This window comes from Brassica napus, chromosome C7, assembly GCF_020379485.1.
Source record: "Brassica napus cultivar Da-Ae chromosome C7, Da-Ae, whole genome shotgun sequence".
NCBI classification, from domain to species: Eukaryota; Viridiplantae; Streptophyta; class Magnoliopsida; order Brassicales; family Brassicaceae; genus Brassica; species Brassica napus.
In genome coordinates, this window is record NC_063450.1 from 39,524,234 (window position 1) to 39,543,337 (window position 19,104).

At 38.3% G+C, this 19,104-nt stretch overlaps 4 protein-coding genes and 1 non-coding gene across 6 annotated transcripts; 3 read left to right on the top strand and 2 right to left on the bottom strand.

Annotated features, from left to right (window-relative positions):
* The first annotated feature begins 3,885 nt into the window (after nt 1–3,885).
* On the top strand, nt 3,886–4,532 carry LOC125590615 (glutathione S-transferase T3-like). The gene is made up of 2 exons (XM_048764243.1): nt 3,886–3,978; nt 4,074–4,532. Exons 1-2 carry the CDS (start codon nt 3,886–3,888, stop codon nt 4,530–4,532), a joined length of 552 nt encoding a protein of 183 aa, XP_048620200.1.
* A 4,713-nt stretch (nt 4,533–9,245) lies between these two features.
* LOC106349248 (beta-1,4-mannosyl-glycoprotein 4-beta-N-acetylglucosaminyltransferase-like) lies at nt 9,246–11,480 on the top strand. Of its 2 annotated transcripts, none has more exons than XM_013789182.3 (2): nt 9,246–9,633; nt 10,006–11,480. In XM_013789182.3, the coding sequence occupies exons 1-2, from the start codon at nt 9,571–9,573 to the stop codon at nt 11,110–11,112; spliced, it is 1,170 nt and encodes a 389-aa protein (XP_013644636.2). In that variant the 5' UTR covers nt 9,246–9,570; the 3' UTR covers nt 11,113–11,480. The 2 variants fall into 2 exon arrangements, with proteins under 2 accessions (XP_013644636.2, XP_013644637.2); XM_013789183.3 differs by having other exon boundaries at nt 10,009–11,480.
* Nucleotides 11,481–12,430: 950 nt separating this feature from the next.
* On the bottom strand, nt 12,431–15,020 carry LOC125589743 (CRM-domain containing factor CFM9, mitochondrial-like). Its single transcript, XM_048762103.1, has 4 exons — nt 14,874–15,020; nt 14,424–14,694; nt 13,678–14,079; nt 12,431–13,404 (listed from the first exon to the last, which is right to left on the bottom strand). The coding sequence occupies exons 1-4, from the start codon at nt 14,951–14,953 to the stop codon at nt 12,559–12,561; spliced, it is 1,599 nt and encodes a 532-aa protein (XP_048618060.1). The 5' UTR covers nt 14,954–15,020; the 3' UTR covers nt 12,431–12,558.
* A 45-nt stretch (nt 15,021–15,065) lies between these two features.
* TRNAD-GUC lies at nt 15,066–15,137 on the top strand. Its single transcript has one exon. It is a non-coding gene; the product is annotated as a tRNA-Asp (tRNA).
* A 260-nt stretch (nt 15,138–15,397) lies between these two features.
* LOC106410486 (serine/threonine-protein kinase HT1-like) lies at nt 15,398–17,364 on the bottom strand. The gene is made up of 6 exons (NM_001316285.1): nt 17,234–17,364; nt 16,830–16,962; nt 16,554–16,749; nt 16,351–16,475; nt 15,913–16,071; nt 15,398–15,724 (listed from the first exon to the last, which is right to left on the bottom strand). The coding sequence occupies exons 1-6, from the start codon at nt 17,362–17,364 to the stop codon at nt 15,398–15,400; spliced, it is 1,071 nt and encodes a 356-aa protein (NP_001303214.1).
* Between the last annotated feature and the right edge of the window lie 1,740 nt (nt 17,365–19,104).

A 19,104-nucleotide genomic window follows, 5' to 3' on the forward strand; every position in this document is an offset into this window, starting at 1 on the left:
TGTGGAGTAAACGTAAAGAGTTTCGTGTCTTTTCTTCTTGTCGAACAATAAGTGGAAGAATTGTTTTATCATCATATCATTTAATGGTTTGACGACATGGAGATCGAATAGTTTTTTCTTGGTCGTTGCTCTTCTTTTCATTTATTTTCATGCGATGGTAAACTGCATATGAGTGGTGGGAATGTATTTCTCTTTCTTGTTTCCCTGTTCGTCCTTCACTCATGGTCAAGCTTAGTGTTCTCGTTCCATAAGAAGCGGAGGTATCTTCATATGTACCTGTGGAGCTGATGATGAGAGTGGTTTCTTTCTTGTTTTGTTTCAAACTACTTATCAAAGTTTGTTGAGTGAGTCCCTTAGCTCTGGGGTTTGTCAATGGGAGTGGCGAGCACGCATCGCAGCTCGTCTTCCTCCTCATGAGTCTGTGCTGTCGGCAAGGGAGATACCTGCCCCGATGTATTAGATCGAGCAATAAGATCGTCTCCACTTGATATGTCGTTTTGCTGGGTCCGAACCCCAAGAGGTCGGATGATCGGGGATTGTAGCTCCTGACACATTTAAAGGCGTTAATGCTCGTCGTGGAAGGTTTGCATGATTGGCCTCAGTCGAGTCAACTCGCTCTATTTTCGTTAGCTGAGTGTCATGACGGCTCATATTCTTTGGACTTTGGGACCTTCGTGTCTCATATAGAATTCTCATTTCACTTATGGAATGTCTCAGAGTTCGGTGGTGCTACCGTAATGATTGGAGTTGACCCATGACCTCGTGAGATTTTATGATCGGGACCTGGTGAGATCGAGTGTGATGTCGGGTTCCATCTGTTATGATGGTTAGATCGTTTGTCTTATGCGTCTAGTGAATAGGATGGCGGCAACCTACGGCTCCTGGTTCCATCATTGTGGATCAAATCCTTCCCGGTTGGGTTTGATCTTTGATCAATCGTACCAGGCTGGGATGGCAGTTTCATCGGTCTTGAGCGAGAAATCAGTTTAGTTGTCTCCAGGGAGAAGTGTTCTGCGTTGGTCTCGAGCAAGATGTCGGCTTCATCAGTCTCGAGACGTTTGATTCGTCGCGATCTCATCAGATCAAATATCATAGAAGATTTTGTGTCTCTGTTCATTATTATAATGAAATATGATTCGTTTCTCATTGTAATATGGACACTTTTCTACTTTGTGCATCATGCATAGAATCGAGTGTCTTCCCTTCTCAAATAGTCTGAATCGTTTTGTTGTTAATAATCACATCTAGGCATACATGGCTTAATGAATGACCTATCGCACCAGGTCGGGAGGATGATTTCATCAGTCTTGAGCGAGACGTTAGTTCAGTCTCGAGCGAAGCGTTTACCTTCATCGGTCTCGAGCAAGATGTCGGCTTTATCAGTTTTGTTGTCTCGAGCGAGACGTTGGTTTCATTGGTCTCGAGCGAGACCGATCGACATGAAATAGTTTCGGTGTTGTTTCTCTTGTCGAACCAAAGAAGTCTTTAGGGACTCGTGCTTCTTATTTGGGAAGTGGAGAAGTCTTCATAGTGAAAGATGTCTCCGGTATTGGCTCCTTGAGGTCCACGAATTCTCGTTTGTCACCTTTCCATCAAACGGTGGTGAGTATATTCCTTGTTTCCTTGTATGTGTTTTGCTCCAAGAGAGATATGGTGTAATCATCATAAAAAGAGGAAGTCAAAACCATTTCACAGGGCACATAGGACTATCATTTTTTTTGGTGGAAGAAGATCTTCATTATCATGAGATCATAATAATATATTTCTGTTTGTTTACGATTCTCTCCATCCTCCAATTAGAAGTCTCGTTGAGCTGATTTGCTGGAGGAAAGATTCTGGTATGGTCGAATACGTGACCGTGTCGTGAAGAAAATAACGAGCACATTAGTGGTCTTTAAGAGCCCGTACTCTTATTCTTTGGAAAGTTTTGTCTCTAGATGTCTCTTCGATACAAATATTGAACTCTCGAGGGTCGGTTGTACTTAGTTTTTTGTACACATTCTGAAACGTGCTCGAGGTATTGCATTTTGGCCTCTTTAGATTCTTCTTTGCTTTTGATCATCTATTGATTGAGGATTCCTGCTCGATTCATGGTAAGGTCTTTTTCTTTGCTTTGTTCTAAGACCATCTTCTGTCGATAATCGCTTTGATGCATCTGTTCGGTTAGCAGCCTTTCTTGTGTTGGGCGATCATTTGACTGGACCCGAACTCGGGAGGTCGGGCTATCAGAACTCGTCGTCGGCCTCCTGCAGTTTGAGAACGTTATCGGTGAAACTCAGCGATATGTATTATTTTTATCAGCAACAGAGATTCAATTTAGCTGAGATCGGGATCAAATCTTAAGTTCTGTTTCTCGTTTATGATCTAGTAAGATCGATGCCATTGTGGTGTGATGGTTTGTTTGTTGTGGTATTAGACACCATATGGAATGGATCCATTTTCGTGCTTACAAGCCTTAGATCGGGTCCCTATCAAGGATGTTTTTCGTTTCTCTTCCCCACAGTCGTCGCCAAAATGTAGATCCTAAAATCTACACTAAGAATTTGATAGTGATCGGGAGTTCAATCTAGGGAAGAAATAATGTGGACAACGATATCCTTAGAACACAACGATGTAATCAGGTATGAGTCGACAAGAATGAACTATATTCGCAGGTCGAATATCATAGAGATACCGAGATTAAGAAGGATCGTGACTGAATCGGGATCGAGATGCCTACGTACCCGTCAATGGATCAAGTTTAAACGTAGTTAGATTATAATCATCTCGAAAGAGATGTCGGTTTCTTCGGTCATGGGCGAGACCTCGACTTCGTCGGTCTCGAGCTCGATGTTTACTTCGAGATCTTCTTGTCTTGAATAATTATTAGTTAGTGTACGATTGATAAGTTCTCGAACTGCATATGATCTATTTAGATCGATCTTGTTTTCGCAATTACAAAAATGTGTTTACGTGAGATGATTATTAGGAATCTCATCTCTCTCGTTCTTCTTAAACCATAAAGAAATGGATGACTTGTTTAATCATTAGACATATATAATGATTCCATCATGTGTTGGTGGAGGAAGATGGCGATCTTGCCGAGACCAAAGTCTCTCCACCTCTTCGTCCATGTTTATTCTTTTGTTTTCCTCCTTTTTGTCTCTGTTTCATCCCCGGAGAAGATGCCCTCTTCGTTAGATCCAAGGCCTTTTTTATATGACCGCAAGGTTCTTGCAAGAAGCTAGTAATATGGTTAATATTTTGTTGCACATGCTCTACCTTTCTAGCTACGACTTCTTCTTTATTGATCGCTCTCCGATATATAAGGAGAATAATTCTCTTGTTCTTTGACTCATTCATACTCAAAGAACCTCGGGCTCTATGGGCCGACTTCGGGTTACGTGTTCTCATGGGCCTGTCTAAGCTCAACTCGAGGTCGTCGTTAGCCGGTTTCTTATCTTTTTGGCGGGAAGGATTTAGTGCTAAATTCTTGTCCAACAGTTATGGTTGAGATAGGTAATAATAAATAGATGTTCTGTTTTGATATAAAGCTTTTTGTGATGAATGTGTTTAGATAGTGGTTAATAAAAAGTGGTTGTGATGAATGTTTTTAGATAAACGTCAAGTTGATTTGTTTGCTTGTTATGAATGCGTTAGATAAATGCGTCATTGATTATGGTTGGTTGCTTCTTCTCTTCTGTTTATTAAACACATCTCCTTTTTCTCTTTATGTGCATCGTCTCTCTCTTGTTCCTTTCTTCCTTCTTCTCTTCCTTCTTTTCTTTCTGCTCGCATTCTCTTCTTTGTAATTGTTGGGGATGGATTCCTATCCATACAATAGCCACAATTCAAATTTTATTGACCTTCTCAATAGTCAACAAGAATTTGTATTCGGTTTAGGACATGATAGTGGCGAAGTATCTTCATCACAAGTGCCTCTTTTTGCTACTCAACGAAGTGAAGACTTACACTTTGGTGCAGACTCTGCTGGAGAACGTAAAGAACATAGGACATGGACACCAACCGATGACACAGTGCTCATCAGCTCGTGGTTAAACACGAGCAAAGACCTGGTTGTGGGGAATGAGTAGAACTGTGATGCTTTCTGGAAAAGAGTGGTGGCATACTTTGCTGCCAGTCCTAAGCTCGCCGGTTGTGAAGTGAGGGAGGCAGGTCATTGTAAGCAGCGGTGGCACAAGATCAATGATCTTGTTGGCAAGTTTTGTGGAGCTTATGAAGCTGTAATCCGAGAGAGAAGCAGCGGACATAATGAGAATGATGTGCTCAAGCTTGCTCATGAAATCTTCTTCACCAACCACAACAAGAAATTCACCCTTGAGCATGCGTGGAAAGAGTTGCGCAATGACCCGAAATGGTGCGATCTTGCCACTTCTAAAATGGAGAGAAGCTCTAAAAGGAGGAAGGTTGACGAGGCTGCACAATCATCAACTTGTCAAGCAACTGAAACTAATAGTACTGATCAAGCTACTGCTCGTCCCCCGGGTGTGAAGGCATCAAAGGGGCATGGCAAGCAAAATATCAAGGCATAGGGGATGTCAGCCTCTGAGTTTCAGAGCATTTGGATGATCAAGAAAGAGGATTTAGCTATGAAATAGAGGCTCTCGAAGATGAAGCTACTCTATAGTCTTATTTCAAAACAAGAACTAGCTGAGTATGAGGAAGCGCTGAAGAAAAAGCTTATTACTGAATTGTGGTCATAAGCTGTGATGCGCAAGTTTATGTTGTCTTAATTGAAAGGTCTAATTAGTTTAAGTTGAAGTCTAATTCTTGTATTTGAACTCTTTGTTTCTGTTTGTGGCTGTGTTTTTGTTTCTTGGATGATAAAATGCTTCGGTTTGTTGTTAATGAATGATAAAAAGCTTCGGTTCTTGTTAATGAATGATAAAATGTTTTTGTTATGTGCTTGTTCTCTTGTCTTGTTCTTCATGTTGGTTTCTCTTGGATGACTTGACAGAGTGAGAGCGAAGAGAGTGAGATCATCACATGCCTTGTAATAATAAGGTAATGGGACTACTCATTACCATCAAAGCCACGTACCATGTTCTGTTTTAAACGAATACAATACGTGGTATTGGTAGTAATGAGTGTTCCCGCTACCATATTGAGGTTGAAGATTCACGGAGTATCATTGGGAGTTGAAGATTCAGTGAAAAAGTGTTGCATTTTCAGGTCAATCACGGGCCATTCTTGTGGTTTTGTTCTTCTTGTTGAACTTGTTGTTGAAATTCTTGTTGAACTTCTTGTTACTTGTTGTTCTGGTTCTGTTTATTGATACATGTTTTTGTTCTTGTTCTTTGTTTCAGGTAAGACTGACTGAAGAATCATGGGCGAACAAGCTTCTGCAGTCCTTGTGTCATTGTGTCACGGGATTGTGAAGTCTCATTCACGGACTTGTGTAACCATTACTTTTCACTTTTGTTGTTTTATGTAGCCTAGGACTTGTGCAGTGTAGATTTGTGTATCAAGAACCTTGTAATATTGTGTCACGGACTTGTGTCACTTTTGAGTGAAGACTTGTGTACTCTCTATATAAAGTTTGTATTGAGAAAACATTTTGATCATCACGAGTTCTCAATCTCTCGTCCTCACCATACTAAACTCGCAAAACATTTATATGAAAAAAACTTTATTTTGTCTCCTTCTCACCATACCAAACGAACAAACATTGTGATCAAACCAACTTAATTTTGTCTCCTTCTCACCATACCAAGCGACCAAACATTGTGATCAAACCAACTTCATTTAAGCGACCAAACATTGTGATCAAACCAACTTCATTTTTCTCTCCTTCTCACCATACCAAGCGACCAATCATTTTGTTCCAAACAAAACGATCAAACACTTCTTCATCAAAACAAGTTCTAGGGATCACAATTTCTATATGGCATCTTCTTCTAATAACACTTATGAGGAAACACTTGATGATACTTTTGATCAATATTTTGATCAAGCGTTCGAGAATTTGATCATTAATTATGGTGATCAAGAAGAAGGAAGGAAAAAAAGGAAAAAACGAGCTTATATCGAAAGAAATCGTGAAGAAGGTGATATATGTTTATGGAATGATTATTTCAGTGAGACACCAACGTATCCCGCAAATTTATTCCGACGACGTTTTAGAATGAACAAGCGATTGTTCATGCACATTGTTGATCGACGCTTAGTCTCTCTACACTCCAAAAGTGTACGGTAGCTGTTCATGTCTTAGCATACGGTACTGCGGCTGACACGGTCGATGAATACCTCAGGCTCGGTGAAACGACAACTCGGTCATGTTTGGAGAATTTTGTGGAAGGAATAATTTTTTTGTTCGGCGATGAGTACCTAAGAAGACAAACACCGGCTGACCTTCAACGTTTACTTGATATTGGAGAGTATCGTGGATTTCCCAGGATGATAGGAAGCATCGATTGTATGCATTGGGAGTGGAAGAATTGTCCCACCGCTTGGAAAGAACAATATTCTCGTGGTTCGGCTAAACCAACAATCGTTTTAGAGGCGGTTGCTTCATATGATCTCTGGATATGGCATGCGTTTTTTGGACCTCTAGGTACCTTAAATGATATCAATGTTCTTGATCGCTCACCTGTTTTTGATGACATAATAAAAGGTCAAGCTCCGCAAGTCACTTACTCTGTCAATGGAAGAAATATCATATGGCTTACTATCTCACTGATGGTATTTACCCAAAATAGGCAACTTTTATCCAATCTATTTCAATACCACAAGGGCCGAAAGCAGTTTTATTTGCTCAACATTAAGAAGTTGTCCGAAAAGATGTCGAACGTGCTTTTGGAGTCTTGCAAGCTCGCTTTGCCATTATTAAAAATCCAGCACTTTTTGGGATAAAATCAAAATTTGGAAGATTATGAGAGCATGTATAATACTCCATAATATGATTGTAGAAGACGAACGAGATGGATACACTCAATTTAATGTTTCAGAGTTCCAACAAGGAGAAGACACCGGAAGTTCACATGTGGATCTCACATATTCTACAGATATCCCTACAAATATCGCCAATATGATGGGTGTTCGAATTATAATCCGTGATAGACAGATGCATCAACAACTAAAAGATGATTTGGTTGAACATGTATAGCGTAAATTTGGACGTGATGAAAAAGACAACTGAACTCAGTTTCTTATTTCAAATTATTATCGTTTATTTTACTAAAATCTTTGTTTTTGTGTTTTTTTTTTAAAAACCTATGTTAAAAATGTTGTCTTTTACTATGTTTTAAGTTTAAGTTTAATAAGAATAATCAAAAAAATTTAAGTTTAAAAAAAAAAAAATTAAAAAACCTTTAATTAAGAGACTTGCATTGGAAGACGTAAATTTGCGGGTTTCTTAATCATGTCTCTTAATTCACTTTTACAATTAAAAAATATTAAAAATGAAATAAGAGACCCAGGGTAATCCGAAATAATCCTGCTCTAAGGACGGGTGTTTTTGGTGGTCGGGCCTAAACAATGGATCACGTCATTTAAATTTGTGTATCTATATGATTCATCGGGTATGTATTATAATACTTTCAACCCTCATATTTAAATCTGAAATAAACGTATTTGAACTGTCTATGCAAATTATATTTGTTTACAGAGATTGGCGACTGTAGTTGTTCTTAGAAATGTAATTCACTTCCGCCCTAACTGTTAGAAAAGTTTTCGTAGATTATCAGCTCAAAATAAACTGGTATCTATATAGAATTGATTTTGTATTTTTTATTTGTTTAGGTAATTTTTAAAATTATTTCCACGTTCAATTTATATATACATACAAATCACTAAAAATAAACCCTACAATTTTTTTCTGATTAATAAATATATTTACAAATTGATAACTTCCAATACATATCTTGTGAGTGTAACTTTGAAGGAAAAAATGTTTTAGCTTGGTAAAACATGAGTGCAAGGCCAATTCAGCTTCCACATACAATAGGAAAGCTCAAAAGCTTTGATTCTTTTTTTGACGCCAACCTTTGTCACCGAAACAATGGTAACAAAAACAATCACAACTAATGTTGAAACGGGAATAAAAGAATATGCTTTGAAAGTGAAGTCTCCAAATAAATCCAATATTAGTTGTATACATCTATGGGAAGGAGGCATGTTCATCGCACGTCTTCAAAACTCTTTATTATTTATTAATCAAAACCAAAATATACAATTTCAAAATAATAAAAATAGAGAGTTACATCATCCACATACATGTGTGCATGTGTATACATGTAATTGGATTATTAGATTGATTCTATGCTTCATTTCATTAGGTCATAAGCGACGATAAGATGGCACATGTCGTTTGCACATATTCAACTTTAATTAAGAACTGATACCACACAAATATGTGTGAAGTTCAGTTTGGTGGCTTTTCGTATTCGTATCCTCGTCTACATAATGACAAGATCCGTTTAGTATATTACATCAATTAATCAATTGTTAATTCTATGCAAGATAAGTTAATCTGTTCTTACATTTCTGATTAACTAAATCTGTTTACACATGAGTTCAGACAACAAAAATGCACATTATGTTGTAAAATGTATTCATGATTCAAAGCTTTGCCATGATCACACCAAGAACAAATTTGTTACGATCCGACCGTCTACTGTTAATCGATTTTTGACGTCAGAAGTTTATTCGACATGTTGGCCCAATTAATTTTTTTTGGAGGTCAAAAATATTATTTACTGGTCATGACCATCCAATTATCATATGACATTTTCTTGTGTTTTGTATCACTTTCACGATAAAATATTTTCTGAAAAATTAATATTTTACTATTTCAGTTCAAACACTTAATTTTTTTAGAAAAAATATTCTAAATGTGAAACCAATAATTTGGTAATAAACCAAAGCTAGTCGAATCAAATTTTTTTTTAAAACACTGCTATATTTCACAAGTGAATCCATCTAAGACCAAAGCTGTGTGGTTGTCTGAAAAACCAGAGATATATGTCGTGTGTTTTGTGGTTAAAACCGTAAGAAACTGCTTGTCCGTCACTAATAATGCGGTGGCAGTTGCCGTTATATTCACATACATCAGCAGCAGCAGCAGCAGCAGCACAAAAGGAAAACGTCGAGTCACGTTTTGGGACTCCCACGCGTCAAAACTAACTTCAAACCGTAGGATTATTTCTTAATCCAGCGGTTTAACGCGTTACTTTAAAAATCTGTAAACGCTGAAACTGACTGTTTCTTCATTCGAATCCCTTTTTCTAAAAAAAAAAAACCTCCGATAAGTATTTAATTATTATATTTTCCTGTGGAGAGAAATTTAAAGGAAAATCAAGTGACATTAATTTGCGCCTCTTGTCTCTTTGGATTACAGAGATTCCCATTCCTTAAAAGGCTCTCCTATTTTTCTATTTTCTTTCTTCTATTGAGATTGGAAAATAAAAAGTAGGTTTGCCTTTTTCGTCGATTTATTTTCCTCTCTTTTTTTTTCTGTTTCTCTGTGGCTTATTTAGTTTGGGGGGATTAATCGATTTCGTGGCGTGAAGAACATTAGACGAATCCTCTCTCCCTATCTGTCTCTCTGTTGTTCTCTCCGCAGTCAAAATCATGTCCGATGGTTATTACAATTCGAAGAAGACCGATGATATCTGCGACGATGTTTGTGGACAGGTTTGTTTTTTATCTCTATCCTTTTTTTAATTTTCGAAAAAGTTCTGTAAAATTCGTTTCCGACAAATCCGCCGTGCACGACATCATTGTTCTAGTTTTGTAATCCTGTCGGAAGAATTTAATCGCGAGAGAGCCCTTTGATTCTGGACTTTAATTTTACAGTTTTAATTTTTCAAGTTTTTTTTTTCCGGAAGCTTGAAACTTGATTCCTTGATTTTGAAAGCTCTCTATTTCTGCAAGTATAAATTAAATTATTTTTTTAATTCGCCAGATTGTTTCTGTTGCTTGACAAGAAATTTGATTTTTTTTTTCTATTATGACTCCTTCTTGAGATTCATTGTTCTGTGAATGTTGTTTGTTTTTGTTATTCAGCAGGGCTCTAAAGCAGCAGCAACAATCTCACGCCTCAAATGCGTCCTCCGAGGCTTCGACGTCAGAACTCTCCTCTGCCTCTTCATCCTCATGCCCTTCGCCATCTTCGCAATCTACCTCCACGGCCAAAAGCTCACTTACTTCTTCAGACCCCTCTGGGAATCCCCTCCAAAGCCCTTCCACACCATCCCCCACTACCACACCGAGAACGCAACCATGCAATCTCTCTGCCGCCTCCACGGCTGGGGAGTCAGAGACTCACCTCGCCGCGTTTACGACGCGGTTCTCTTCAGCAACGAGATAGACCTCTTGACCGTCCGCTGGAAAGAGCTTTACCCTTACGTTACACAGTTCGTCCTCCTCGAGTCAAACTCCACCTTCACCGGTTTGCCTAAACCGTTTGTCTTCAAAAGCAACAAAGACCAGTTCGCCTTCGTGGAGGAGCGGCTGACCTACGGGAACATCGGAGGACGGTTTAGAAAAGGAGAGAACCCTTTCGTCGAGGAGGCCTTTCAGCGTGTGGCGTTGGATAAGCTTCTTAGAATCGCTGGCATTGAAGAGGATGATCTTCTGATCATGTCGGACGTCGATGAGATTCCCAGCGTTCACACCATCAACCTCTTGAGATGGTGCGACGATATCCCTCCGGTCCTTCACCTCCAGCTTAAGAATTATTTATACTCTTTCGAGTACTACGTCGACAGCAAGAGCTGGAGAGCTTCTGTGCACCGTTACAGTCCGGGGAAGACTCGGTACGCGCATTTTCGACAGAGCGATGTGATGTTATCTGACTCTGGATGGCACTGCAGCTTCTGTTTCCGCTATATAAATGATTTTGTGTTCAAGATGAAGGCTTACAGTCACTCGGACCGTGTCAGATTTTCTCATTACCTGAATCCCATTAGGATTCAGGATGTTATATGCAAAGGAACTGATTTGTTTGACATGTTGCCTGAGGAGTACACGTTCAAGGAGATGATTGGTAAAATGGGGCCTGTGCCTCGCTCTTATTCGGCTGTTCATCTACCTTCTTACCTGCTGGAGAACGCTGAGAAGTATAAGTACTTGTTACCTGGTAATTGCGTGAGAGAAAGACAGACATGGTAAAGTGTTCTTGTCTTTAGTCTTAGTCAAAGCTTCAGAGGCATTTATTGATCACTCTAAGGCACAGTCTTTTTGACCCCAAAGAAGAGAAGTTAAAGCATGATTGCATATAACCCAAATGCTGGATTCAGTTTGGTGAGTTCTGAAGAAGTTTTGCATCAGTTTCTTTTGATACAACAAGAGGGTTTGTGAGAAAAAGAGAGAGCTTACTTTGAGTTAAAACTGCACAACACTTCCCAGGTTTTTTCAACAATGGGGAAAAATGTTGGCTGATTTAGTAGTATAGGATGTTTCAGGATCCATTTGTTTATATATTATTATTACTCTCTGCGTTTGTTCTGGTTATATCAGTAATTATTCATTTTTATTCATTTTCTATCTATCTATCAATTCTTCTTTGCATTGATCTGATTCTTGGCTGCGACATAAACATCAACTTCTTGCTTCCATGTCTTGTCTGCAAAGAGTTTTGTTCTTTTCAAGTTTAAGCTGTGTGTATTGTGTTGCTGTCAGATTCTGTGTTGTATCTTTCTTTAAGGGTAAAGCAATACAGAGAAGATGCTGTTTGATTACTTGAATGCCAGCTTAGAAATGAATCAAAGAAACAGAAAGGAAGCTTTTGCTTTCAAGTTTAAGAACTAAAAAATGTTATCTTAAGAAAGAATCTTGTACTCATCTAATCACCATGTGTCTCTGTTATTTATGAAACTGCTTTGAACAGATTCCCCTTTGACTTATAAGAGAAGGAGGTTACCTTGTGGAATACGTATGGTGTGATAAAGGCATAAAGCTAATCTCAAAAGTCTACTTTTACAACTTCGTAACGCAAACAAGAGAAAAAAAACAAAAACATGGAAAGTACAAGCTTTGCCAGAAACATACAGATCGTCATAACTTGCCACTGCAAAACCAGAACAATCAGAACTCGATATTCAACTGCAGTTAAAAAAAACGAATTGCCTAACTTTTTTTATCCAAAATACCTAATTTTATCCGAATTTATTCTATATTTTTATTTGGAAACTCGATTTTTTAATATTAAATTCAGAAATAGAGTTATCCAACCTTTTAATTTGAATTAACCAAAAACTGAAATCTAACTGAAGCCAAATTGGATTCGAAATTATCTCGGATATAAGCTGGTCTCTAATTTTATTACATGAACCGAAAACTGAAATGACTGAACCCAAACCTCACCGAATCAAATTTCCTAAGTACGCGAACATGTCCTATATCTTTTGAAAAATATGAAACCCGAAATAAAGCAAACGGATACCCGAAATGCTTTGTCTTCCAGTGAATCATACAAACCAACGCCAACAATAGAACCTTATCAGCTTTCAATATTCAGAACACAGTTTAAAATCTTTCAGTTCTCATTTAATAATCCGAAACCAAGGATGACAAATAAAAAGATCAGAAACTCTGTGATCTCATGTTCCTCATTTTCTAATCACTATCCCAATCCTCATCCCTTTGTTTTCCACTCTTGGTCTTCGAATTGTTGTTACTGAACCTTGGTTGTTTAGTTTTGTTTTCATCTTCGTCCTCCTCGTCGCTGCTCGAAATATAATTAGCTGGTGCATCTTCTTCATCTCCTGAATCCCACATTGTGTTATCAAGATCACTCAACACATCTTCATCACTCCTCACTCGAGGTCGAGGATCATGGCTTCTTCTCATAAAATCCTGTCCCTGACCCTGCCTTCTTGTATTTGATCTTGGCCTATCAAACCTCTTTGGGATCTCATCATCATCCTCAGAATCCAATTGATCAGTGTCATTATCATCATCATCATCATCACCATCGTTGGATCTCCTCTGGCTACGTGTATCCCTCTCACTTCTTCTAAAGCCATGACTCGAGTCTCCGTAGCTACGCATCTCAGGTCCTCTGCTTCTTCCTGCAAACTCCTCACGGTTCCAATACCTGATTCTACCAGATTCCTCTTGCTCCGCAGCTTCCTCTTCCTCCCACTCCTTGTCTGCCGCCTCTTCTATCTCAGCTATGAATCTGTCCAGCTCCTCCTGGTCACTATCTTCATCAGCCGGTTCTGTTTCTTCCGTATTCACCACACTAGTCCCTCGCTCTGATTGCTTATCTCCATGGAAGACATATGGACTTCCTTCTTTTTTGTCAATTGCGTTGAAGAACGTTGAGGCCACTCTCTGGATGCTAGCCATGGCAACAGGATCTTCGGGGTTAACACCCATTCTCCTTAGTTGCTGTTCTGTTTTCTTGATGTTCAGCTTCTGAGATTCAAGTGCTTGCTCAAATCTCGCTTTAAACAAAGCCTGCAAAACATAGATACTTTGTTCACACCACACCACTACAAAAGAACTGTTAGAGCAAGCCCACACGCAATACAATGATTTATAAATCAGTCTATGCAGCGCCTAGGTGTCCGCCTAATCAGCAAATCAGATCTAAACTAAACAATTTTTCTAAACCGATTTACAAAAAAAAAATCGGTTTAAATGCTCAAAATCGGTCTAGGCGCCTAACAGCCCTATTGATTTCTTGAACATTGCTACATGTCGTTAAGAAACAAGTTTAAACAGCTTTACCTTGCGTTTAGTGAGAGTGTTGACAGGGATTAGGTTCTTGGGCTGCCTGTAGTTTCTACCACGGAACATAATAATAGTCTTCACGTTATGTATATTAATGACTACCCCACCGCTAAGTCTCGCTATCATGGTAGCCATCTCTTTGATCTTCTCCTTTGGAAAGTTATCGCAACAAACCTGCACCGTCTCATGAAACTTCCAGTGCATATGCATGTTTTGGACCACTCCCCCAAAGACTCCACGAACACCAACAGGGACGTAGTTTTTATTCTTGAAACCGATTTTCTTGAACGCTTGAGTCTGTTCCGGTGTGAAAAGCTCAGGATCATGAACAGGGGATGGCAGCTCAGGGAGATCGTACTTCTTGAGCTTTTGCAATAGAAGCGCAACTTTCTTTTTGGCCTAACACACACAATAGCAATTTAAACATCAGCAACTCAAGTCCATACTTAGGCATGGGAAACCGAAGAGCCGAACCAAGAAAAATTGGAATAGAAACTGAACCAAAATTTATAAATATCTGCACGGAGCATATATCTTTGGAAACAGAAAAAATCAAAACTAAACCAAATTTTATAAATATCCGCACGAATCCTATATCTCTGGAACTGAAGAACCTACACTGAACTGAGAACTGAAGGAACCACACAGAATCAAACCTAAAGTTTCAAACTTTGAACAAATACAAATGCTAGTAGCCCAATTAAAAATCACCAATACAGGATAGAGGATGATAGTATGTGTACCCTTTTGAGGTTGTAAATGAGTCTTTCTTCATCAGTCATGAGTTTCTTCTTCAACTTCTTAGCTCTCCTAATCTCTCTTAACGTCTTACCAGACTCTTTCCGCATCCTACTCTCTACTTTACTCCTCATGCTCCTTCCTCTCGATGTAGACATAGCTCGAGACCATCCCTTGAAGACTTGATGCATCAATGAACTGGAGTTGAATTCATTAGAGCTGCCAGGCTGAAGCATCACATTGCTTGTAACCGGATTCGATGACAAAACCAGATTCCTTCAAAAATCCAAACCCAAAAAATCCATAAGCAAAACGATTGCTACAAAAATGGGTTTTATAGATTCTGTGAAAATGATAGCAAAGCACAATTATTTGGGGATAAAAGGTTACAACTTTGAGGCAATTACACGAATCTGTGAGATGGGTATTCAGTAAGGTTCGGAGTCTGAGATTACCTGGAGGAATCGGATTGAAGGAGAGACGATAAAGACCATTTACAAGTTCTCGAGAGACTCAGACTCCTCGTCGTCAACATTTGGCCAAGCTAGTGTCCGAAAGGAGGGAGAACTGAGGGTTTTAGAAGAACACGATCCTAAACCTTTACTTTTATAGTTCTTCTATTTTCACTTTGGAAGCCTAACAACAAAGTCGTTGTAGTATAGTGGTAAGTATTCCCGCCTGTCACGCGGGTGACCCGGGTTCGATCCCCGGCAACGGCGTTATTTTTTTTATTTTGAAAGTTTCTTGAAATTTAGTCACTCCTCACTACAGATATACACTAGAAAGCAAAAACATATAAGGTTCAGAGTTCAATATTTTTTCACTTGGGACACGAAGGCACGAACAATAAAGTTTTTTTTTTTCGTTACTGTGATCTAAGTTCTTTGCTATTTATATAATTCCATACAACAAACACTTCCTCTCCGTTTCCTTTACACAATTACAAACGATATATAAAAATACTATTCATCACCATCATCTATGAGCAGCAGAAGAAGAAGCTTCCTTTTGTTTCCTTCTCCGACGAATCAGCAGCGTTAACGTTCTGACCTGAACCATCTTTCTCTCTCACATTCATCAGCGAACAAGTTCCAGGAGAATCCGGTGAGAAAACCACGTTTTCCGACGAGAAAACACGTCTCACCGGAGGAGGAACGATCTGCGGAGGGGAAACGGTGGAGAGGTAACGGAGGAGCATTTGAATTATCTCAGTGAAGTTTGGCCGTTCGTTAGGATCTTCTTTCCAGCATGATGTCACTATCAGCCCTAACTCCCCTGGTAAATCCTCTGCACTAGGCCTCAAGTTCTATCACAAAAAGACACAAAATGCTAGTTTCAGGTTCTTGAATCAAGTTCTTGTCCAAGAAAGGATTTGATTAGACCAACAAGAAGCCAAGGATCTTTCGAATAAGTAAAGATCAAATGAAACCGAACCAAACCGATGGTTATATGATCGGTTTAACTGGATTGGAAGCTGAGTGGTTTAGTTTATACCTTGAAGGCAGCGGCATAGGCTGCTTGTAGATTAGACATGCCTTCAAATGGTAACTTGTTGAGGATGAGTTCCCACAAGACGATGGCGAAGCTGTAAGCATCTACTTTATGGTTATAATGTTTCTTCTCTCCATGTCTTAGTGTAACCGTACTGTATAGCTGTTTCATACATTCAACGGAGATTTCTTATTAAGATCAATGTTCTAAAAATCGGTCTAGGTGCCGTCTATTCAGCAAAATCGAAAAACAAATTGTTGAATAATTTTTTAAAAATTGGTGTAGACGTTAAAAATAGGTATATGCGCCCGACTAATCAATAATTCCATATAAAGCGCATAATTACCGCTTAACTATTTCTTGAATATTGATTAAGACAAAACGCAAACAAATGTTTTCTCTTTGATGGTTTAGTAGTAAGATAGTTAGTTAGTTAGTTACCTCAGGGGCCATCCAACGATATGTACCAGTCTCTGCGGTCATCATTTCGGTTAATGATTCTTCTCTCGCTAAACCGAAATCAGCGAGTTTTACGGTTTTATGATCCGCAGATAAGATCAAATTCTCTGCAAACCAAACGCAATAAATATTATGAGTTTTGTTTCATATTATTATATGCTTTTGCAAAGATGCGGTTTGATTACCTGGTTTGAGATCGCGGTGAATGATTCCATGGGAATGCAAACATTCCATAGCACGAGCAATGTCAAGAGCAAACGCTACAGCCAAACGTATATCCAAACGCTTTGGCCGCAAGCTGACTAGATATTTACGCAATGTACCGCCTAGTAGAAGCTCGGTGACTATAACCATCATAGGTTCTTTGCACGCTCCAATGAACTACATATATATAAAATAAATTATGATACTAATTTTAGACAAATGAAGAGAGGGTTGAAGGAATAAGAAAAGGGTAAAACCTTGACTAAGTTCTTGTGCTGGACTTTAGACAACATGGCAATCTCTCTTGCAAACCGGCTGTCTCTTTTGGCAATCTCTTCAGGGGACTCTCCTCTTTTGATGATCTTAATCGCCACTGTTTGGTTTCTATACCTAAAACAAACAAGATAAGCCAATAAGTAACTGATTTAACCATAGGTTGTAATCAGAAACAGAGTATTTGATCCTTAAACTCAATTCAACAAACTCAGACAAGATATGCAAAAGCCAGAATAGATAGTTTTAAAGCCGAAACAGAGTTCTTACAAAAGGTATGTGTTGTAAAAGCAATGATTAGGGATTAAAAAGAGACAATCTTTGTACTTTTAGTTTTAACACTTTACTGTGTGGAGGATCATAAAGTTTTTAGAAGTCAAAGCCTTACTTTCCCTCATAAACTTTGGCATGAGCTCCTTCGCCGATCTTGGGACCAACAAAGAGATGACGAGGATCAACCAGCCATTTAGGATCCAATTCAAACCCTTCGTTTGAGTAAAACCCACTTGCAGATCCCATTCTTTTTCTCCAGACAAAGAACACTGATTATATGTTTCTGACACAAAAGCCCTAACTAGATAGATAGAGATAGTTACCAAAGCTGTGTTCTTTTTGATTGATTAAACATGACAGGTTGAGTAAAAAATGGAATTGGAATATGAAACTGTACAATCGGATTAGAGAGAACAAAGATGCTTTTTTTAGATTCTCAATAAGTAGAGAGGATGATGACACAGAAGAATAAAGAGAAAACCCAGAGGAACAAAAATACTATAAATCGTTTTGGTTTCTGTAATAAATGGAAAATAAAAAAAATTAAATCTGCACGGGAGAGATGGGAATTTAGGAGAGCGACAGAGAGATGGAGATGGAGAAGAAGTATGGAGGAACTGAAGTTGACACTTTGAACTGAAGGAAGGAAGGAAGGAAGGAAGGAGAAGGAAATAAAAAAGACACAACTAGATGGAGATTTGGTCAGAGTTTGATGATTCGTGTTCGTTTGGTTAAAGATTTTTAGAGGAAAATTATAAAAAGTTTCTTTTTTTTTTAATTAATGGCTTTTCAGAATATAATTAAGAAAAAAAGGATTAAAGAAATCGAAAGTGGTTTGCTTTTTCCGCGTAGGCGTCAGTGAGGAGGAGGTGACAAGAAATCTCCTCACCTCTCTCTCTATTCGAGAAAACACTTGCAGACGCGGATGCACCACCAGCCACGAGTCCTTTTCAACCTCTTTTCTTTTTGTTTCTTTTTAAAAAGTTTTTGTATAGAAGAGCATACATGATAACTAAAAAGAACATACATTTGATTCATACTATATATGTAAATTGTAATGTATTCGATTTTGTATCGAGTGTATTCAATTCGTTGAATTTTTGTTGGATACTGGTGAAGTTATGCATGAATAATTTTACCACTAGCAAACAAATAGAAGTATGTTTTTTTATGGTCGATTGTCAGCTTTCGGTAAACCCCACACCAAAAAATTATACGATGCTGGTTGACAATTTTGACTTTAATATGGATCCTAAGACTTTTAATTTTGGGAGGGACAACGTTATCTTAAAAGGACAATAATGTGGGCTTGATAGAATAGTTTTCGAAATGATGAATGATTGAGAGAATCCTCCCAAAACTTTTCAACGCTTAAATAAATGGAAAATATACAATGTAACTAGTTTAGAGTCTTAGGGATTGGGAATGATTACCTGACCAGGTTATGCTGGCGAGGGAAGGAGAAGTCTCACTTGATATCAAACATAATTATTGGATCTTTGACCATAGTTATCTCATATGCATAATCTTCATCATCCATATGCCAAATAGAAAAGGTATTTAATAAGAGTTATATCTATATGTTGACAAAAAAAAAAGAGTTATATCTATATATATGAACTGTGCATTGTTGCACAAAAGACTGAACTGGCTGCAATTGTCCTTTCGAACGAATACCTTATCCAATAAATCACACAAGTCACGAAAAGATGTATGGCAATGACATAATGACACTCTATACAGTAGCATTTCTTTTTCCTAACTTGGCGTATGTATTAAGTCATTACCATGTCGATATCATGCAACTTTATTTTTGCTCAGCCGATTTCATTATTACTAACTTCGAAAATAGATTACAGTGTAAGTTAGTTCCGAATAAGTTGATTACTGAGCCAAAGATTGCGTGGTAAGTGGGTTGTTGGAGCTAACTTTGGTTGGATTTACATGAATTCTAGATCCCCTTGTGTCATTTTCTTTGTTTCTTTC

Coding starts and splice junctions, on each gene's coding strand:
- LOC125589743 (XM_048762103.1), bottom strand. CDS start 14,953: ATGTTGACGACGAGGAGTCTGAGTCTCTCGAGAACTTGTAAATGGTCT. Junction 14,080..14,423: donor TCATTTACAACCTCAAAAGG/GTACACATACTA, acceptor TGTGTGTGTTAG/GCCAAAAAGAAAGTTGCGCT. Junction 13,405..13,677: donor ACACTCTCACTAAACGCAAG/GTAAAGCTGTTT, acceptor TATGTTTTGCAG/GCTTTGTTTAAAGCGAGATT.
- LOC106410486 (NM_001316285.1), bottom strand. CDS start 17,364: ATGGGATCTGCAAGTGGGTTTTACTCAAACGAAGGGTTTGAATTGGAT. Junction 16,476..16,553: donor TCACCGCGATCTCAAACCAG/GTAATCAAACCG, acceptor TTTGGTTTGCAG/AGAATTTGATCTTATCTGCG. Junction 15,725..15,912: donor CCTATGCCGCTGCCTTCAAG/GTATAAACTAAA, acceptor TTTTTGTGATAG/AACTTGAGGCCTAGTGCAGA.
- LOC125590615 (XM_048764243.1), top strand. CDS start 3,886: ATGATAGTGGCGAAGTATCTTCATCACAAGTGCCTCTTTTTGCTACTC. Junction 3,979..4,073: donor TGCAGACTCTGCTGGAGAAC/GTAAAGAACATA, acceptor GGGAATGAGTAG/AACTGTGATGCTTTCTGGAA.
- LOC106349248 (XM_013789182.3), top strand. CDS start 9,571: ATGTCCGATGGTTATTACAATTCGAAGAAGACCGATGATATCTGCGAC. Junction 9,634..10,005: donor GCGACGATGTTTGTGGACAG/GTTTGTTTTTTA, acceptor TTTGTTATTCAG/CAGGGCTCTAAAGCAGCAGC.